Source organism: Lethenteron reissneri, chromosome 24, assembly GCF_015708825.2.
Source record: "Lethenteron reissneri isolate LAM-NWPU_2019-01 chromosome 24, ASM1570882v1, whole genome shotgun sequence".
NCBI lineage: Eukaryota > Metazoa > Chordata > Hyperoartia > Petromyzontiformes > Petromyzontidae > Lethenteron > Lethenteron reissneri.
Genome location: NC_083802.1, coordinates 10,677,017 through 10,697,856, shown reverse-complemented (window position 1 = coordinate 10,697,856; position 20,840 = coordinate 10,677,017). Strand labels below are relative to the sequence as shown.

The following is a 20,840-nucleotide window of genomic DNA, read 5'->3' as shown; positions in this document are numbered from 1 at the left end:
TAAAAAGGAGTCAGAAAAACAAGTTTTATATTTGTTTTCAAATTTGACAAATTAGCATACAAAAAGACAATGTTAAATTGATAAGACTTGTCCCACCATTAATGTTGAATTTCCACCACTGACAGACGAGTGCCGCCCAACACCCATTTGAGCCGAGAGATAATTTTACTTGACATGGGGTTGTGGCTTGTTTGTCTTTTATCCATAATGGTGCATCTCACAGAGCAGTGCCACCTGTGTGTTAAAGGAAGCCCCGTGGAAGCGGGTATGGCAACTACTTTTAAGGTTTCCTTCTGGTGACCACCTGGCACGCTACACACAGGGTAACACGTTCAACGCATGACAGATTTTAAATTCTCAAAAGTACGAATTTAACCAAATAAAGTGCAGAACAAATGCACTTGTTAATTTGCAGTTGTTGATAACCAGGCTGAGAACATCACCTCACTGCACTTTGAGAAAACTGGTTAATCACGTGCTGCTTGCCTGGATTTAAACGCAGGATTTTCAGAAGTGCCAGCACAGCGCTCTGACCTCCAAGGCACCCGCCCGCCCACCCACCCGGCCACCTCACCCCACCGGGATATGTTAAGTCGTTAAGGTTGCAAGATTGCAGAGCAGCCCGTCACTCACTCACCCTCGCGGAGCACAACCCGCTCGTAGGCAGGGAACTTCGTGGGCACAGGCTGCGCAGACAAATCCTCGCGGCTCTTGCGCAGGTTCTTTTTGGCTGAGCGGAGGCCGCGGAATCGCCAGAAATCAGCTCTGTCGTTGGTCCCAACTTTGGCGAAGTTCTGGACAGTCGCTAACTGTTCCGCCCTGTAAAATAAGTGAACATTAACAATACATGTATTGATTTATGCAAATATCGGCAATGGCAGTCGAGAATACATGATTCACATGAGATGTTTGTAGTACATTATAACAATTCACAAACTTCAAAGCAAAAGTAAAAAAAGCCTTAAACTGCCAAGAGAATGAATATTTGATCTATTAGGTGTTTTTATTTTATAAGTTTAACGCGTTTTTACTTTCCGTTTATGCAATTAACATTTTTTTAAATTCACCTCCAAGAGACCAAACTATAAACAAAGTGAAAAACGTTGCAAGACTGCAATATATGTATAAAGTGAACATGATCAAAACAAATAACAAATCGTCTAATCTAATTTCACTGTGCATTTACCACCACCATTTTCAAAAGCAATTTGTGCACGCAAACCGAAACGGGCAACATTTATCAACCACAATTGCCAATTACGGAATGCCACATTCCACAGATGATTAATGTCTGAGCGAGCAGTACACCTCCAGCATAAACGAGAGGATTGCATTTATTATATTCATGTAGACTGACCAGTGCAGCTAAAACTGAATACATTACGTAAAAACTGTGAAACTCACTTGTGGTTACTCCACTCTGGGCAGTCCTCTCGAATCACTCAAATGAAGTGACTGGCAGGCGCTGAGGCATGTTTTATAACCCATAGTTTCACAGCCTATTTTCACTATTTCTCTGCAGTTAAATGACACCCAGATTTGAAGTACATACATTGCCTCTTTGGCAGCGTGAATTTAAATCTGTCACATAACAGGGCATGGTGGCACACTTGTATTCCAGTCTTTTTCGAGGTGGGGTTTTTGTTCAGCATCTTCGGTCTGTCTTGCAGAACGACAACCCATTAAGCACCTGCAACAAACTGTCTCTACAGTTCCATATCCACGGTGGACGCCTTCAAACGTGTTCCCACTTTTGCGCTGCCATTCTGTTATTGGTCTCAAACACCGACCATCTTCCCTTTTGGCAAAGCGTTTTGCCCAAGCCCAATTACTATTTTTCTTAGCAGTGTATATGTTTCTAACTTGTGCATGTTCTCTAATCCATGTGTTGGAAGATCACACTGAGGCTATTGTGTGCAGGAAACACCCACCAGCCTCTAGAAGTCAGTACAAAAACTACATTGTTGATATCCATGTGGATTCTTAGAGTCTTATCTCCTGGTATGCACAGCTATGTTTCCAAACACTCAAACATGCAAAAAAAACGAAAGGCATTTTAAAAAACCTAAGCAAGTATCTCAAGTATCTGATAAACAGCCTTTAGACTCACTTGAGACTTGTTTCGGTATACACAGTAGAAGGAATTGGTTGGCACACTTTAAATTACTGAAGGTGGAGTGATGCAACAGTATATGCCGCACAGCGTTCAATGTGAAGGTTGCGAGTTCAAATCGCAGTCTAGGGATCACTTGGGTTTTCATCCCTCTGAGATGAATCAAAGAAGTACCCCCTCCCCTTTGGGAGGGAATTCAACAGTAGTGTCCAATGGAAAGATTTGCTGTTACCATAGGCATGTGGAATGTCCATAATGCTTGCAGGGCTTTAAAAAGGAAACAAAGTGTTCTGTTGGCCCATGCTCAATTGAGCAGGGCACCAATGTGTTTTTTTACTTAGATGCTGCCATAGTGTAATGGTTAGCACATTGGACTTGCAATCGAGTGGCCCACAAGTTCAATTTACATCTCTCGGCACCAGTTGAAACTATGGGACACTTTTCTTAAATCCACTCCCTCACCCCACCCGTCTCTGTCCACCCAACAATGTAAATGGGCTGCATGCGAGTGCCGACTCCGACCCTTGCCCAGAGCAGCGCAGTACCTGTTCTTGTTGGGAATGATGCCGCGCTCCACCTCCTGGTTGTTGCGGCCGATGCGGATGGCGAGCCACGAGCCCAGCTTGCCGTTGTAGAGCGTGTCGACAACGCGGAAAACCTCGCCGCGCAGGAAGCTCAGGCCATAGGGATTCTCCTTCTCGTAGTCAAAGTGCGTGCGGATGTAGAACGAGTCGCCCACGTCCGATTCCACGACCCGGCGGTAGACTGTGGCCAAAGAGGGAAGGGGGGGGGGGGGCAAGGGGCAAACACGAAGCATGGTAGAATTCATGGAAATGCCACATGAGAACCATGCAACGCAGTGGGCTGCCAGTGTCCCAGGCATTAATCCCCAACAAGAAATACATAAAATCAGGCACAATAAAGAAAACAAGGTCTTCTTGACAATCTTAGAAGACTGCAGGGCCAAAAAAAGCCTTCTACTAAGCCTTTATTTATATTTCCGGTACTTTATGTATAGTCGGGCGCCAAACCTTGCCGCCTTTCGACGCCAACACCACTAGAATACGAGGTGAAAGTGCTAATGGCAGATATTATTGGACCGAGGTGATGCCCTCATTAAACAGAGAAAAATCTATTTTTTGTTTTATGTCTGCTGTAAATTATGGAGCTGATCAAAGCTCAACCAAAGAGTCGTTAAAATATATTCAGGTCGGAGAGGTAATATAACAATTCCCATGGCAGAAGTGATCCATCGAGTGTGACGATTTTTCCCCACTCACCATCTCTCTTCCTCTGGGCATGCACCAGCACCTCCTCCCCCTTGGGCAGCTCCAGGAGGTAAAGTACTGCCTCCTCTCGCACAATGTTTCTGAAGTCCACATTATTCACCTGAAATAATAAACAATTCAAAGGTCAAAGATCACAGCACCCAGGTGGCGTCACAGAGATACTGGGTTTGAGTCCAGAGTCCAGCCATTCACAATATGACCTATGACCAATTTACTCTGAATGCAACCGATTTGTCAGATGGATAAAGCTAAGCTGGGTTGAGCCCAGATAACAGGATCGAGTACTTTGATGGGAATACCATGTACTGTTGATTTGGGCTGCAAGGTGGCCAAGAAAATGGCAATACAGCAGTGCAGCAATGGATTATTTAAACTATCTGTTGAGCTTTGAGAGTTACCACTTCATATCTGTGGGTATTCCTCAGGTAGTCCACTTTCCTAAAAACATGCCAAACACTCACTGATGAAAATAGCCAATCATCTCAATGCAGGACCCTCCTGAAAAATTCCTGAGACTCCACGAGTTTTTTTGGGTAAATAAAGAGCATTGTTATCATTATCTTGAAAACTGTTTTCAAATCTAGCCAACTCGTAGACTCAGCCCAGCCTTTAATAACAGCACAAACTAAACATCACATTCAATCTGGTCTGGCACTCTGCATTGATAATTCCAGCTCCGAGCAGAAAAGCATGAGTTTGATTTGACATATCAAAAATGCTTGGCAGAAGATAAATAAGTGTCACCTCCTGTTGGTTGAGAGAGACCAATTTAAGTCAGCTTAGAAGTAGTTCTATATCATATTACAGGGGCCGTTCCCTCGGAGAGCATTATGGGTTACCGCAATAACATGTGAAGGAATGTTCAGTTGTTTAATGTTTTCCCCATATGCACACGTTTTATAGAATTTCAAGGTCACGGTTAAGCTTCAAGGGTTTTTTTTTTACAGAAGGAGGGAAAGCGCGAGCAACTCACGCTGAGGATCTGGTCTCCCTCGTCGAGCCCCTGCTGGGCAGCGGGGCTGCCATCCTGCACGCCCGCCACAAATATCCCGACGTCGTTGCCACCAGCGAGACGCAGGCCCACGCTGTCCCCCTTCTTAAACTGCACCAGCTTCACCTCCGGGCTACGCACAACGACAACAACACGACATGCGTCAAAGAACAGAGTCGTCCATCGCACATCTCAACCGGCGAGGATGGCACCTCATCTTCCACTCCTGGCTTTGGCCACTCGGATGCCACTTTCTGCCTAGTTTAATTTTATGTTTTATTTTTACATGTGCTTGGTAGTTTGTTAGTTACGACTGCAGACCACTGGTGTGTTGGAGAGTAAATCCACAACATTTACAATTTGAGTACGACATTTCGCTGTTAATTACATCCAGGATCATCGGGCGATTTTGCCAATTCTCACTGTGTCGGGTGGCGGCAGGGTAACGACACATTTATACTTACGCAATCGAACCCAAAAACTTTTATCACGTGGATAGTTTCTACGTAATTTGTTGGTTTCCTCTATATTATTTAACGTAAAGTTCCTGGTACAAATATCTGAATTTGCTCCTAAATATCATCATTGTCCTCTTTAACCTTCAGTTTCCCCTTTGTGTCCCCATTATTTAGACAGTAGTTAAATACAAATATTTAAATGAATGCTGAAAAATAACCCAAATATTAATTTATTTTCTTAAAGCCAAACATTTATTTTGAGCAGAGTGGCAATACTGTAAACGGACAAGCAGTGTTACTTCTCATCTACCGCTATGCTCTCATTGGAGAGGCTGTCAATATATGACAAGGTAGGTGTAAGATTACATATGCATTTATATTTACTTTTATCTGGAATAATATTTTTTGTAAAAGGTTATCTTTATTAGTTTTAATTTTAGTTATTTCAGTGCTGTAGCTGGAAAGTATACAACGAAGAAACGCACGCTTGGAATTAAAGACCACGGAGAGAGAAACAATTAAGAGAACATAACCAAGCTAGATGTCAAGCTGACCGTTCAAAATAGCGAACATGTCCAAGCTCGCCATGTCATGTAAACCGTTCAAAACAGAGAACTTGTCCAAGAAGACGTCCACCATAGAAATGTGCGAAAAATGTAACAACTTCCAGAGGGAGGACCTCCAAACAATATATTACTTATGGCCTATGAAGATGCAACAGCAGTTGAGCCGCACCTGAACAACTGATCATCGTCATTGGGCACTTCAGTAAGTCCAGGTGGAAGATCCACATCAGGCTGCCCTCCTTGGGAATAAACAGGCTTGACATCTGCAGGAAAAAAAGATTACTCTATTTGGAGTTGAACAAACAAGACAATCAAACAAGTAGAATATTAAGTGATTAAATGTGTAAGTTAATATTTGGCATCGGAGGCTTAATGGTAAACACCACAAGAAAACGTGTGCATTATTTAGAACTGAACTGGTTGTGCATCTTTAGCCATGCGAAATGCTTTAAAGCATGCACTGACGAATTAAAGCAAGAATGAATCACTTCACCATCTTGACCTTATAACAACACTACTATATGACTCGCCTGTATGGTATGTGTGCGGTATGTGCACAGTAGATGGGGGGTGGACCTAATGGGAAGCGTGCTAAAACCGCAAAACACTCAATTTAACTGAAGGCATCCAAGCAAGCACTCTCCAAATTCTACCCACGCCCATAACAAATCTCATTTTAAAAAAATTACACACCTTGCAACTGGGCTGCAAAACAATTCAGAGTATCATTGTTTGCGTAAATTATGGCAATTGGGGCACAGCACTTATCACCCACTCGGGTTTTTATGCCAAAATCCCAATCTGGGGGTCGTGGACTCTGCCCATCGTCCTTCTGGGATTGAAAAGAAGTGAGTAATCATTTGCGGGAAGCCAACCCGTGGGAGTTAAAGGGCGAGACAGATTACAACAACATGAATACAAAATTCCTAACACGGGCTTTGCAATGCCAACAGAAATGAGCACCTGTTTAACACGTAGGCTTTGACGACCAACATTATCCGTATAGTTTTTTGGTTTGATCGCGTATATATAATGTGTTGTTAAACCCACCACCACCCGAGAACCAATTAGTAAGGTTCGTCACGTAAACAAAACATGCCAATTCGTTACGGAGTACAGCACACTGGTGTGTTGGAGAGAAAATCCAGAAAACATTTACAATTTTAGTACAACGATTCGCCAGCGAATACAACTAGCATCATCAGGCGATGGCCAGATTTTGGGATAAATCCTCCTGTTTTGGAACTAAATATTCTATTACGGAAATAAACACCATCCAATGCTCAGAGATCACGGGGAAATACAAAACCGTTTTAAAATGAGTGCAAATATGTACGTAAAAATACGCATTTTCGTCTGTGTAACACACCAGGGACACGCAGGAAAAGAAGAAAAACGAGTTGGGGAGGGTGGGGTTGGCCACACTGGTGAGGTTGAGGGGTTAATTGGGCTGAGGTGCACGGGAGGGGCTGATGATCTCAGAAACACTGGGGTGTCAGGGACAGGAGCACCCACATCACGCAAGATCAGGGTGATGTTGTGAGGAGGGGGGGTGGATGGCATCATGGGACAAAAAAGGCAGTGAGGAAAGGGGAGGGGTGATTGATGACGTCACAACACTGGTGAGTTGAGCAGCATAGTTGACGTCATGATAGACTGGGGTGCGTTAGTGAGGGGTGACGTCACCAGACTCGAGTAGTTTATGATGTCAAGAGACGCCGGAGCAGTGAGCAGAAGGGGCGAGTTATGGCACATACCTGTCAACCCATACAGTTTACCTCGTATTCTTGTACAGGGATATTGAGTTCAGGTCCGTATGGCGTACAGCCGTTTCAATACGGGCAAAAGATGTGTGTCTATTTGTTTGTGTTTCTCCCTTGTGATGGGACTTTGTAGGATGAACGTTGAGATTTATAAAGGGCACGGGGTGACCAATAAGGTCTGAATTGGTCTGTAATAAGGTAGGGCACTGGTAAGGGGTTGACAGGTATGATGGCGTCGTGCAACATTGGCGACGTGCAGGAGAGGGAGCGATGGCAAAAACGTGCACATTCGCCATCCCCTTTTTAGTGCTCAAGTTCTGCTGGGGGGGGGGGGGGTCCCCCTTGCCCAACACGAATGACATTCAAACAAAATAATGGCGACAACTCACCAGACGATGGCGCTGCCTTCTCTGTGCTCTCCTCCGAACGCGTCGCCCTGGCTTCATCCACCGGCTTGAGGGCTGGCACGACACCATCGTCCATCTTGAAGGGGGTGGGAACGCCGCCCATCTTCGACAGCTTGCTCCCCACATCCGCACCCCTCGAGCTGCTTGGTCGAGGTTCGGGGGGGGGGGGGGAGGAAAGGAAGAGGCACCGCTCCAGCACCAGCACTTCAAACGCACTCCGTGTCAACCCACGCGGTTTACCCGCCCGTATTGTTGCAACAGGGAAATTGAGTTCAGGTTCATACGGCGTACATTTCAATACGGGCAAAACATTTTATTTTGTTTATTTGTTTGAGTTTCTCCCTTGTGATGGAACGTTGTAGGATGAACGTTGAGATTTATGAGGGCACATGGTGACCAATAAGGTCTGAATTTGTCCGTGATAAGGTAGGCACTGATAAGGGGTTGACAGGCGTGGTGTCAGAACGCATCGCACAGTTCCAGTGAGACTCTGTTACATTTAAAGCTGAAGAGATGCGCCTTTGACTGGGTTGTGAATAAGGGGATGGCGTTCCAGATGCATACCTGTCAACCCATATGGTCTACCCGCCCGTATTCTTGTACAGGGAGATTGAGTTTTCAAGTCCATACGGTATACAGCCGTTTCAATACGGGCAAAAAAAACGTGTCTTGTGTTTGTGTTTCTCCTTTGTGATGGGACTTTATAGGACGAATGTTGAGATTTCTCAAGGCACAGGGTGACCAATAAGGTCTGAATTGGTCTGTAATAAGGTGGGCACTGATAAGGGTTGACAGGTATGCAAACGGCACAGCCTACACAGGGGGAGTGGTGGTGGGGGGGCACCTGTCCTTGCACTTCAAACGCAGACCAATATTCCACTCACAATAATACCGAGCTTTAAGAAAGTGTGCGTACCAAGTGTGTGAACAGTTCACGTCCCAGATTACTGCGATTTCCGAACACAGTGCCGCACACTTGACATGGTGCTCCCTTCGATGCCATGTGCATATATACCCCCCTATTCAAATTATGTGTTAAGGCAAATCTGTAATTTTAGAGAGCGAAAACAATGTCTCACCCTTGTAATCAAAACAAAATTTAAAATCCATCTTTAATTGTCTTTTTAAATTTTCATTCGATTCCCAAAACGACTGTTCTAGGACATTGCAATTGTGGTTTCAGCCTCTGAATCAGTTTGTATGAAAAAATATTAATTCCGTGAAGAGTATAATTACTGAATTAGCTGTTCACAATCGTGTTTTGTAGTCGATGCAACTCAAATCAAAGTGTGAATCCAGAGCAAACCGCATTTTATTTCAATAAGCCCTGAATGCTGACGAAATCCAAATACCAATGCAGCAGTGCGCATTCCATGTTGGTTCATTCGTATGGAATGTGTGCGTGTGGGATGATAATGAGATGACAGAACACAGTCAGCAAAAGACAAAAAAAAGGCACACCATAGTCTAAACCCATTGTCTCAAGCGGTCATAAGGAACACAATACATTGCTACACGAATGGCAATTATATATGGGGGGGGGGGGGAAACATTCCCATGGTACAACAGACTCGGGAAAAAAATCCACAACTGAACAGTGATTTATAGGCAGCTGCTCTGAATCACCACAGTGAAATACTGAATCACCCCAGTGATCACCCCAGTGATTCAGTATTTCCTTCACCTTTCTTTACTTGCGGTCAAGTGTCCTTACTATTCGATGGAATGCACCACCCACCAATGCAGTTCTGTGATTTTTGTGTCTGTGGTGCAGCCCCCCCCCCCCGAATGACCCCCTAAAGGACTGCTCTAGGACACCTGCATATTTTAGCATAAATCAATTCACTAAACATACAAATGAGAAGCTATGCATCTAAGGAAATTGACACATCCACCAAGACGTATACATGTTACTTACTGTGCTCATCAAATATTTTCAAGGTTATGTAAAGGTGTGTGGTGCGTTTCGTAATTACAAGGCAGACAGTTGACACAACAAAAACCTTACTTTGCTGAATGGACTGTTAACTCAACCTGGAATGTGTACTGCACTATGGCCCTGTATCAGACATTCCTGTTTTTCTAAAAGATTAAAACGCTCCAGCCCAGCAGCCAGGAATTATCAACTGCACAAAGAATGATAGCCATAGTCGCAAATAATTAAATGTCATTGGTAGCGCGAATTTACACAGGCACCTTTTAGAATCTGTTACCTTTTTGAACGTAATACGTGTGCAGTACAACTATCATGTAACTTCACTTATTTGAAATAAAAAAAAACTTCAACTCTAGTATTGACTATTAAGCAAAGTCATCCACATTGCAATTTAAAATAAGGTAAATGCATAAACGCTGCACTTATCTTTTATTTCTAAAGGCTCCTATGACATGCCTTTCAATAACAGCATTCGAACTCTGCCAACTTGTACACACATTTAAACAAGAGGTTATTTGTTCAGTTGAACTCTGCTTAAGCAAACTTATTCCATTTCCTCCCATCCAAAGCTTTTTCAATTCGGTCAAACCTGGCACTACTTGTTTTGGCTAACAGCCTTTTCTAAGAAATCTTCAAAAAGGCGATTGGTTGGAAACATTGACTGCATCACATTATTCCCCTTCAATAGGATCAATTGCTTAATTAGAACCTTAACTTCCCATTGAAAATATGTCTCACGGGAGGCCGAGGGAAAATATGCAAGACACGTTCCGAAGCTAAAACTGACCACCTAAAAGAAAAATTTGCAACGTTGAATTTAAATAAAAGTGCCCATCCCACTGTACTGTCTGTATAGTCTTCCCTAATGAATCATGTCATCTATATAAAAGTGTATTAAGACAGTAGCAATAGCTTATGCTCTTCGAGAAATGCAGATTCTTACGGCAATGGCTGATTTAATATTGCATAACTAACCTTGGATCACAAACAAGGACATTGCCAAAGAAAATTTAATAAAACTGAAAAACTGGGCAGAGAAGCATGGAGAGGTACATGCTTGGAATTACACTGGGACACCGAAAGAGGAACACGTGGATTTGAGTACACAGGTAAGTTCAAAACATCATATTGCATGTTAAGAAATCCACGTGGGCTTTGGCAGAACATGTCGCTCGAGGGGATGATATCCGATGGTGGAGGCTAACGTCAAAATGCCAGCCGGAGGGAACACATCCAAGAGGTTGCCCCACCAAAAGAAATGGAGCATTGAGATCACAGCTCGTGTGCAGGTACTACGCGAATTGTAACATCACAAGACCGTGAGAGATGGTGACAGCCTTTATCTCGCAGTGGATTAATCCTGGCTTATGATGAATTACCCTTCACAGTAACCCCACAATCACAACTTGGCCATCAAACACGCACATGATAAGGCGACGTGTTCACATGAACATTTGCATACACAACCTTGAAAAGGGACCCCGATTGTGCACAACATGCAATATTTTCTTTGCCTGGCACAAGGCAAGCAAGTAAACATCTGACCCAGGGGATGCATGAATGAACTGTGACACTTTACCCCTGAAGCACACATTGAAGGTGATCGCTCACACCCACTGCCCACTATTTTTATATACATGGCCGTTGGGGTAAAATAAACCTTAATAAAGGACCAGCTGCAACATTTAAAAAGTTTGGATCTTTTTTTTTACCCATCACCATCCCCTCCAACCCCCCCCCCCCCCAAGACACACTTAACATTACTGAACCAACTCTAAAGAAACTGCAAATTATATGCGAACCAGTTTAAAAGGCAACGTAACGTGCTTTTCCACACTTTACACGAGCATTCATATGTTCTGTAAGAAACCTCAACGGTAGTGTTTCAAATGTGCACGGCAAAAAAGGGCCACACTATAAACATAGAGTCTATTTCATTTACCCTTGGGTACCATGCTAGAAAATAGGAGCTGAAGTGCAGTGCATGAGAGTTGACATGGCAAAGCATTGAGACGTTCACAGAAGAGTACTGTGGGCTAGACGAGAAGGGCTCGGTCACGGAGCCTCGAATTAGATTTGGGGTGCTGTATACCAGTCCCTTATCATAACTGTTCAAAAGGCTTTGCACACACACGGGTAATTCTTCTTGGTAGTCAGATCGCCCACAACTATGGTATGCATGCAATTAACATGCCCAAGGCCGGCAAATAGACAGCACAATCATTTCCTCTTTCAAGATTGCAAAATCCAAAACTTTAATTTGTATTCCAGCTATTCTGAATCCCCCAATGGATGAAGGTCACCCCCCATGCCATGTCAGTCATTGTTTTTTTTACCATATGATCAGTGGGTTGGCGAAGGGAGGATAGCAAGACCAGATTTGTTATCGCTGTGGATCAAACTCGAACTCGGGTAACTCGATCCATCATGCAGTGCACTAACCGGTGTACCACAACTTCAAAACTAGAATTACATTTTGTTAAATCGACAGTATGAAAATATCACTTATTTATTTTCAATAATAATAATCTGAAAATCTGTGTGAGCATAAAAAAAGTCATGACAATGCAAGTTGGCCATAACTTGGCAGCATCAATGCCAGACATGGAAGGCTTACAAAATTGTCTCTCCCTATGACTTGGCCAAGTAATGCTACCCCCCCCCCCATGCATTGTGTGGAGCTGGAGGCAGGTGAATAAATATTCACCGAACCCTAACTGCCAGAAGATAATAGCGAACTTGATCAGCAATAACGTGTGCATAATTGCGGAAAGAGATGTTTTTAAGGAAAAATGTGACTTCATGAGTAAAGAAAATAACAGCTTAACAGGGAACTACAATAAATACAAAAAAACCAAATAGTCAAATGGTCTCCCTGCTCTCACGAGCTACACGGCACCATTCATAGCTTTAAACCACATGGGGAAAATTCTACATGTCCACAGAATGACTAGTTGGAATGCCCACAACATGGTATTTAAGTAACGCCTACTGCCCTCTTTCCTCTAAAGATGATTTTAGCTCGACATTTTTCAAATGTAAGTCAAAGGAATTTAACCACAGCACCACATACATAAATATGCACTGTACCTAAAACAGAATTGACCATTAATAAAGTATGTGCGCCGTGGTGCAATGGTGAGCACACTCGACTTGCAATCTGGCACGGGAAACAATGGGCAGGTTTCTTAAATCGTCTTGTCTCACTACCCAACAAAAAATATGGGCGCACCGCATTTAGTCAATTGGCAGGGCATGTGCGGTGGGGTAAAGTGTTAGCACTCCCACCTCTTGTAAGACACCTGGCCAGTGTGGAATATTAGGGCAAATTACAGGTATTTTTTTGCTGTAACTCTAAGATGGCATCCATAATTGAGGGGCTTTCTTGAGCTCCCTATAGTGGAGGACCTTCCATATGCAGTGGCGTGAGCAAGTTTAAGGGCACGACTATACCATTTACCTGCACCCATTGATATACAACTCATGATGTGCTGTGGAGCATTATGGGTAAAAGAATATACAAGTTGAACTCTGCTCTATCTAAAAATATGAATCAAACGTATTGTTTAGTCCACAGCAATATTATCCAGCAGCGTTTGTTAAAGCAGAAAACAAATTAACAGGTTTAAACTTTCTGGGTATCATTAGCAGTCACGCTTATTAATAAAATGCTGCTGGGTGAAGAAACGTTATTTGGCGAGAGCACTCCGTCGAAGTGCTCGGTTGGACAGGTGAGAGTCTGTGGCAAGCACTTGCCCGACGGAGCTGGTGGGCTGGCTGGCGGAGCCACGGTCCGACTGCCCGGAGCCCCGGTCGTCGCGTGGGGAGCGCGGCCGTGGGCCGGAGCGAGCATTGTCACCATTGGAGCGGTCCGAACGGTCCGAGCGATCTGACTTGAGGGAGCGGATGTCCGAGATGTCTACAGAGAGCAGCAAGATCCACGGTCAGTTCGGTGGAAATGTTTTTGCGCGCAGGCTTCTCCACTCATCGAAGCTGGGGGAGAACCTCAATAAATATTCAGTTGGCAGTTACGAGGCAGTTAAAATGACTCGAATGGATATGTGCTCTTAAATGTGTTTTGCCGATAGCACCGAGGTTGGATGAAAAAAAATGAAATATGCATTTCACCTCATCAGCATTTTACTAAAAATAAACACTGCCGGCTTCATTATTTATAATACAGAAAATAGACGCTGTAACTAACAATTCGTGAAATATATTTGAGATGAATCATTGAATTACTGCAACTAGGGTGAAGCATTTGCTTTTCAACTATTTACAAGATGAAAGTGAGTTTCAGTGATTAGTAGCAAATCAAATGTTAGCTTGGTAATATCCTCATAGTAACTGTAGGCTTAAAAGTTCAGAGGTGTGAAGGTTAGGACACTCGTGAATCAAAGCCAGGCATTAAACATTGATTCGATATATTAAAGTTTGCAATGCATTCATGCACTGTCATGAGAAACTTAAATTCTATAGACAGATATTTACAACACCTGAGGTCACTAATTTGATAGATGCCGGCTCATAGCCTTAGGCCAAGACTGCTGATATTAAAGTCTGAGACTCGTTTAAGAGGCCCCTGAGGAAAGCTGAGACAATGACCCCTGCTCAAAATGATTCTTATCCGAGTAGGAAATGCACTACGATCTAAAGTAGAAAATCCACTTGCACACCACATAACTTAGCATTCCACGTATATATTGCTTATTTAACCAAGTAAAAAAAACTGCTCTGACACAACAAGTACGATAGAAAATTTAATTTCAAAAACATAGTTAACAAAAAAGAATGACAAGGCAAGGTGATATGCGTATATAACCGTTATCCAATATAACACTCGGTGTTTTGTTTCCAGTTAAAACAATTATATGACCTAAAGTTGGGAGAACTCAATCTTCCTGGAAATATTCCAAACGCACTTGCTGGTGCCTTTTTTGCCCCAGCTGATAATATAACAGGCCGTAAGCTTAGTCAGAGCATTCGTTATCAGCACGAGCAGGGCAGCACACAGGGAGTTCATATGAATTAGAGCAGTCACTCTTGACCTACAACATAGTTCAGCCTCTTGTCTACTTATCTAATGCATGCAAAAATAGAAAATAGTGCATCACCCATATATTACAATTGCCATTCCTCCACCACTTTATTTAAAAAAGACTAAATATATGGCTACACCATTTTAACCCGGCAGGTGAGACACAAACAGTCTGTAGATAACAAGACAGCAAGACTATTGAGAGCCAGTTACTTTTATATATACCCATTTTCTAAAATAAACTGCTTTAAAAACCACATGCAAAAAAATGACCAAAAAGGAATTGGCAAAACATCCCAAGCAAAACCGTCTTGTAAGCGTCTTGAGAACTCAGCTGAGACTCAAAACAGTCCGTGTCTTCCAGATCAAACGAGCAACGAGGTGGTGCTCATCTACCTTGGCGGCCCCCAGTCGGTGGTGGACATTTCATATTGCCATGGTTGGGGGAGGGGGGGGGGGGTCAGCCGCTCTCCATAGGACGACCACTGTTGACTTCCCACAGAGTGATAATCATGTTATTCATCCAAGAGGCAAGACAGGTTGGTTCCAGACTGCCAAAAGAGATTTGAACTCGCAAATCATCCGACAACGAGTAAAGCGCTTTAACCGCGTTTCCACCTGGAAAGATATTCTGTAATAGTTGAGGATTGTTGAGAAAATAAAGGACAATTTTTTTTTTTGACGGGCTGATTGAAAGACAAAGGCTCAATTACCACTGTGGTCAGAGCCGTCTGATGAAGGCGGGCTGTCATCCAATTCCGGCATGTTGGTGAGCGTCTTCCTCTCATCGCGCTGTACCACCAGTTTCAGCTTCCCCTTGGACTTTTCAATCAGCTTCCGAGCATCCGCCAACGACATGTTCTCAGTCACAGTGCCGTTTATCTGTCAACGAAGACAAGTTTCAGCAAGTGTCAGATGAAGCCCTTTGCCCTCTAGCACACATACACAACGCAGAGATTAAATTAAATGAGACAAGGCGGCTTGTGCTGATCTTGCGCTGCTAAAGGTTATGTGGATTTAACTATCTCTAGCTCATCCACACTGCAATTCCAGATTTTTTCATAATAACTCTACATAATGCAATTTTTTCAAGACACTGTGATACAATTATGTTCTAGAAATAAAACACTATTGTTTTTATACACCACCTTAATTTCTCTATTCTCAAACAGAAATATGCAAGTTCAAACACCAATAGGCATCGACTGTCCATCATACCTCCAGGGTGGATAAAATATACCACTTGTGATAAGTCAGAAGATTGTTGTTGGAAGAACACAATGGCCCTAGACAGTCAATTTTACTTACCGACGTAAACATTCTTTTAAATTCCAGTAAATAAGAAAAGACACGAAAGCAAAACAAAAATTTGTGAATTGAGGTGCTCTCGGCCCACCTTCAGTACAATGTCACCCTCTTGAATGTTGCCATCCCGGGCTGCCAGTCCATCGTTGCCAATGTCCTTCACATATATGTGGCTGCCCAGTCTCAATCCATAACCTACAACACAAAAAATAAACCACACCATGCACTTCGATTTGTAAAAAAAAAACATAAAACGTTACATTCAGCTACATAGAACTATATTAGATATGGCAATATAGTCCTCACACTTAATATAATACTAAAATACACCCACACCGACTATTAGACATTATCACCCAAGACATTTTCTCCTCTGTGTGATATATTACAATATTTTATTTATGTTAATTACCATATTGCACTAAGATTAATATTTTGCTAGATACACCAATGACATCAACAAAAATGCTGAATCAAATCAACTCACCACCTCTGCGATTAACACTCCATTATAACCAAAAAACACAATATACATTGTTATAACAGTGTTAATGATGAAATAGTTTTTTTTTAGATGGGTTTGTACACGACTTCAAGCACACTTCTAATTTTCATAGTTCACAGGCAAAAAAAAATTACACATGGACCAACATATACAAACACGAGATTCAGTCATAGACATGTCCGTAAGCAAATAAGGCACGAGTTAGAAACCTCAGGGACAGCACAAGAAATGGTTAATGTGGAACGAGCGTATCTACTGCCTTTGTGAAAATTGGGAGAACCTTGCAATAATATATTGTCCGATGACAAGCCTCAAGGTAACGGGACCGTGGGGGCTACATTTTGTACATTCGCGAGATGAATTCGTGGCACTTTGCAATTATGCACACACAAGCACACGTGCACATGGGATTCCATATGCAAGAGTACACTTATTCATTCGTACACGTGATAAATGTGCATGCAAATCTAAAAAGCAATTGCAATAAGACCAAAGCACCCACGTACTACCTATGCACTCACTCAATTATGGCGAGACACACCACCATAAATGAGATTGATTTAATTCCCGAATCTAAAAGCATGCACGAAACGAGCACCGAGATATGGCACTTGCAAGTGTGAGCATGGCCATGTGTGTCGCCGTTATTGAAAGCCGATGCGTCAACAGAGAACGTGCAGCCAAAATCGGATGACAAAAATACAGCACAAAAGGAGCCACACATTGGTTAAATCCACCACTGTTATCACTAATGTAACGTCCCCCCACCCTCACTGCGGGTCGGGCAAATCACTTGCGAGTCCAGATTTAATTATCGGCGTTAAAGGAGGCTCCCCTGACAACGGACGCCAGGGGCAAGAGAGATGGGGAAGATTTGCACGTCATCCGGGGCGAAGACTTATTTTTTAAATTATAATTAACGCAGTGGCGTCTCACCCTCAGAGGGCTTGCTCTTGACCAGCGTGACCTTGATGGGGCGTTGCGGGCGGACGGGCGAAGTCGAGTCCAGGGTCCCCATCGACTGACTGCGGCCCTGGTTCCAGATGCGTCCACGTGGCGCCGCGCGATCGCGATCCAGGCTGCGCTCCCTGCTCCGATCCACGCTGCGCTGCCGGCCACCGCCGCCGCCACCGCCGCCCCCCCCCCTGTCGAGGCTGCGCTCCCAACTGCGCCGATTGTCGCGGTCAACGCTGGGATCCCTGCTGCGTCTCCCGACCTGGTCGAGGCCGTACTCCCTGCTGCGGCGGCCCGAGCGGACGGGGCTACGGCCGCTCCTGTGGTTGCGGCGGTCGTCGTCGTCGTCAGGATGGAAGCCCACGTCCATGTCGTCGTCCTCGTCGTCGTCGTCGTCGTGGTGGCGCTGGTGGTCCAAGCGGTCGAGGTCGCGCCGTGGCTGCAGCTGCGGGTCCATCCGTCGCGAAATGGGGATCTGGACCAACTTCTTGCGACGCACCGTCTGACAAAAGTGAAACAGAACAAAATGGTGAAAATGCGATATATACGTGGAACAAAAAGTTGTATTTAAAAATCTTTAAGTTAATGTAGCGGATTGTGGGAAAATGTTTTTAATTATATAATTATTAACCGACTGCAATGTACCTCCTTACAAGCAGTTTTGGCTACTGTAAAAAGACTTTTATTACGACTTCAAAAGAATCGTCCATTTTTATTAACGTTAAAGTAAACGACTAAATATTCTTGCGAGGCAGCTCAGCGGGAAGTTCTTTGTTCTACAAAATTCCGTCTTTGCACAAGGAAACGACAAACTCCAGTGCTGCACGATTTAAGAACAAATTAGACAAAGGCAGGAAAGGTCCCTTCCCAAGTCCAGAGCTCCCCTGGTTGGTGGACTCTTGAAAAATAAATAACTGCTAAATTAATAAATTAACTTCGCAACATGAAAGAAAATGTACTCACAATCTGTGCAGTCTTTCCACTTTTCCTCAACTGCTGGACAGCAAATGCATGATCTACATTGTCCATTGACACTCCGTTCACCATGACCACTCTGTCATTCTCACTGTTCACAGAAACAAAATACAGACCCTGTAAGAATTCAACCACAACATATTTTTTTTCTGATCATTAAATGTTTTTATTTGTAGCCACATGTATTTCAGGTGTTTTGTTGACAGCATGAAACCATGCCAAGTCACCAAAACATCTGTACTACACACATACAAACATTCACATCCGGTCAGATGGCTTGGAAATAGGGTAAACAGTTCACAATTGGAAATTTGCAGATTAAAATCCTGGTTGGGGTGACGACTCAGCCCATCATCATCACACACTTTGCAGGGAAAGTCAACAGTGGCCTTTTTTATTGATAGACTCGCCCTAATGTGGTGCTCATCTTCCAGTTACAGCCCAGCAACTCAGGGTTGTAAAGAGAAGACCTCTACTCTTTATTTTAGCAGGAAATCACTTCAACTTTGAGTAATTCATAATCGATTGGTCGGGGCTATCATCTCTATGTGGTATTCCACACATCATCATATATCACTGTGCAAAATGTGAATACTACATTACCATACATGAATAATGCAGCAGATGCTTCCGTGATTTTAATAGCAAGTTAAACATTAAGACTGTACACGCTAACACAATATGAATAAAGAATGAATGCCCACGATTTAACTTTAGGTCTTCACGTTGTCCTTTTAATACCAGATGTTTCTGCTGGTGCAGGAAATTGTATCACAAGGTTGCACCGGCAGAACTAAAAGGAAGCTTTCCAAACTAGACTTGGTCCCCAGCTGCATAAGTAACAATGGCGGGATTTGTTTTCTTTATTTTATTCTTCATAAAGGGATGTTATACGCTTTACATTTAATAGGAAAAAGGGACTATCGCAAGGTTATTTAAATTGTAAAAACTGTGGTAAGGCGTAGTAATATAGTTTATGAAAATGTATGAGCCCATTTAACATTGTATTTGTTATTCTATTAAATGGATGTTGGGTTAAGAACTGATTGAATCTTGGGAGAATAATGGTTGATGGCAATTTTTCAACACAACATAAACAAGCATTGCCTAACAATCATTTTCAGATAATTATGAGCTTATAATTATTTTTAGCTTGTGCTATTAGAAAACACTTTCAGTTGAGAATCATGAACACATGAGGTTTTAAAGTAATCCTGTGAATATCACCATCAGTGTGTCGATTCAAATTAGCTTGGTGCAATGAATATCTGTTATTGCTTTCAGCTAGTGGTAGATATTTCATTCCTATCAGTACAACCAAAGCGGTCTTCGTTTTATCACCCCTGGGGGTCGATGCAGACTCCCGACCTGACTCATAAATCGCAACCTTTCCATCTCTGAGTCACGCACCCTTCTGCGATGTCAAACTAAGGCATTACTAATTACAGCATAAAAAAAACAAGACCTTCATTCACACTTTTATGCTCAAAGATTGGGTCAAGTGTTTTACGTATAGTCGCACTGGTGTTTGACAAAGCTTTCGCATTTATATCTCCCCAACGCTCAAAGCAAATTTCCATGAGTGGCTTTTCAGATGTTTGGCCAGTTCCTTTTTGAGTATTATTTTGCAGATGGGAGGAAACTGAAGCATGCAGAGCAAAGTAATACATGTCAAGAGTAGAATAAGGTCAACAGCTATTTGTATTCTGCTTCCTACAGGCACTTTGATGACCCCCGCAGGTAGGTTTCACGAGCCAATCCATTACACTCCACTTATAGGTTGTTGAACTATAGGCACGTGTCACCACACACAACTAAACAAAATGTGGAAATATAAGCATTGTTTGTCTAAAAGCAAACTGTTTTACTAAGAAACTTGGTCAGCATTCTGTAGATTATTTTTAAATTAAGTTTTTAGAGAATAGCAGTGCTTTAGATGGAAGTAGCTCCATCCTGTTATCAAGCATATGACTTTCATGGTGAGGCGTTTTGTCCTTACTCGAGCAGGCCATCTGCAGGGCTTCCTTGCAGAACATCCGAGATGACGATGGATGTCTCCCCACTCTGGAAATGAGGGTTGTCTTTCCCACCTGACACGGCAATCCCAAAGCCCATTCCTGGAGCCTAGGATGAGAGGACAATTACAAAACACAATGTTTGTCTTGAAAAATATTAATAAGCTCTAACGGTTCTGGCAATAAAACAGGTGTTAAGATGTTCAAACATCAAACAGATATGTTTTAAAGGACTCAAGTCTGCATGAACCACACGTACATGTGACAAAATATGCAAACAAACATGCTTTGATAATATATTCAAGTGCGGTTAATACCTATTTGGTGTTTGAATGTCTTAACACCTGTTTTCTTGACAGAAAGTGTAAAAACTATTCTTATTTTTCATACTGGCAAAAAGGTCCCAGAAATGAACGTTTCTCTTACCGAGTAGTGAAAGTAACAAACATTTTATCAACAGAATTTATATTTGTTAAAAAACTTTTTTTTGCGGGGTTTTCAACATCATAAATCAGACTATACGTT

General features: G+C 42.9%; 1 protein-coding gene across 1 annotated transcript in view; it reads right to left on the bottom strand.

Annotated features, from left to right (window-relative positions):
• Window positions 1-20,840, bottom strand: part of LOC133346580 (tight junction protein ZO-1-like) — a 66,143-nt gene that overhangs the window by 24,954 nt on the left and 20,349 nt on the right. Inside the window, 12 exon segments of the mRNA XM_061558242.1 lie at window positions 638-819; window positions 2,659-2,878; window positions 3,394-3,502; window positions 4,376-4,526; window positions 5,587-5,680; window positions 7,570-7,727; window positions 13,280-13,442; window positions 15,275-15,443; window positions 15,958-16,061; window positions 17,308-17,827; window positions 18,289-18,391; window positions 20,300-20,424. Coding sequence (XP_061414226.1) covers window positions 638-819; window positions 2,659-2,878; window positions 3,394-3,502; window positions 4,376-4,526; window positions 5,587-5,680; window positions 7,570-7,727; window positions 13,280-13,442; window positions 15,275-15,443; window positions 15,958-16,061; window positions 17,308-17,827; window positions 18,289-18,391; window positions 20,300-20,424 — 2,098 coding nt within the window.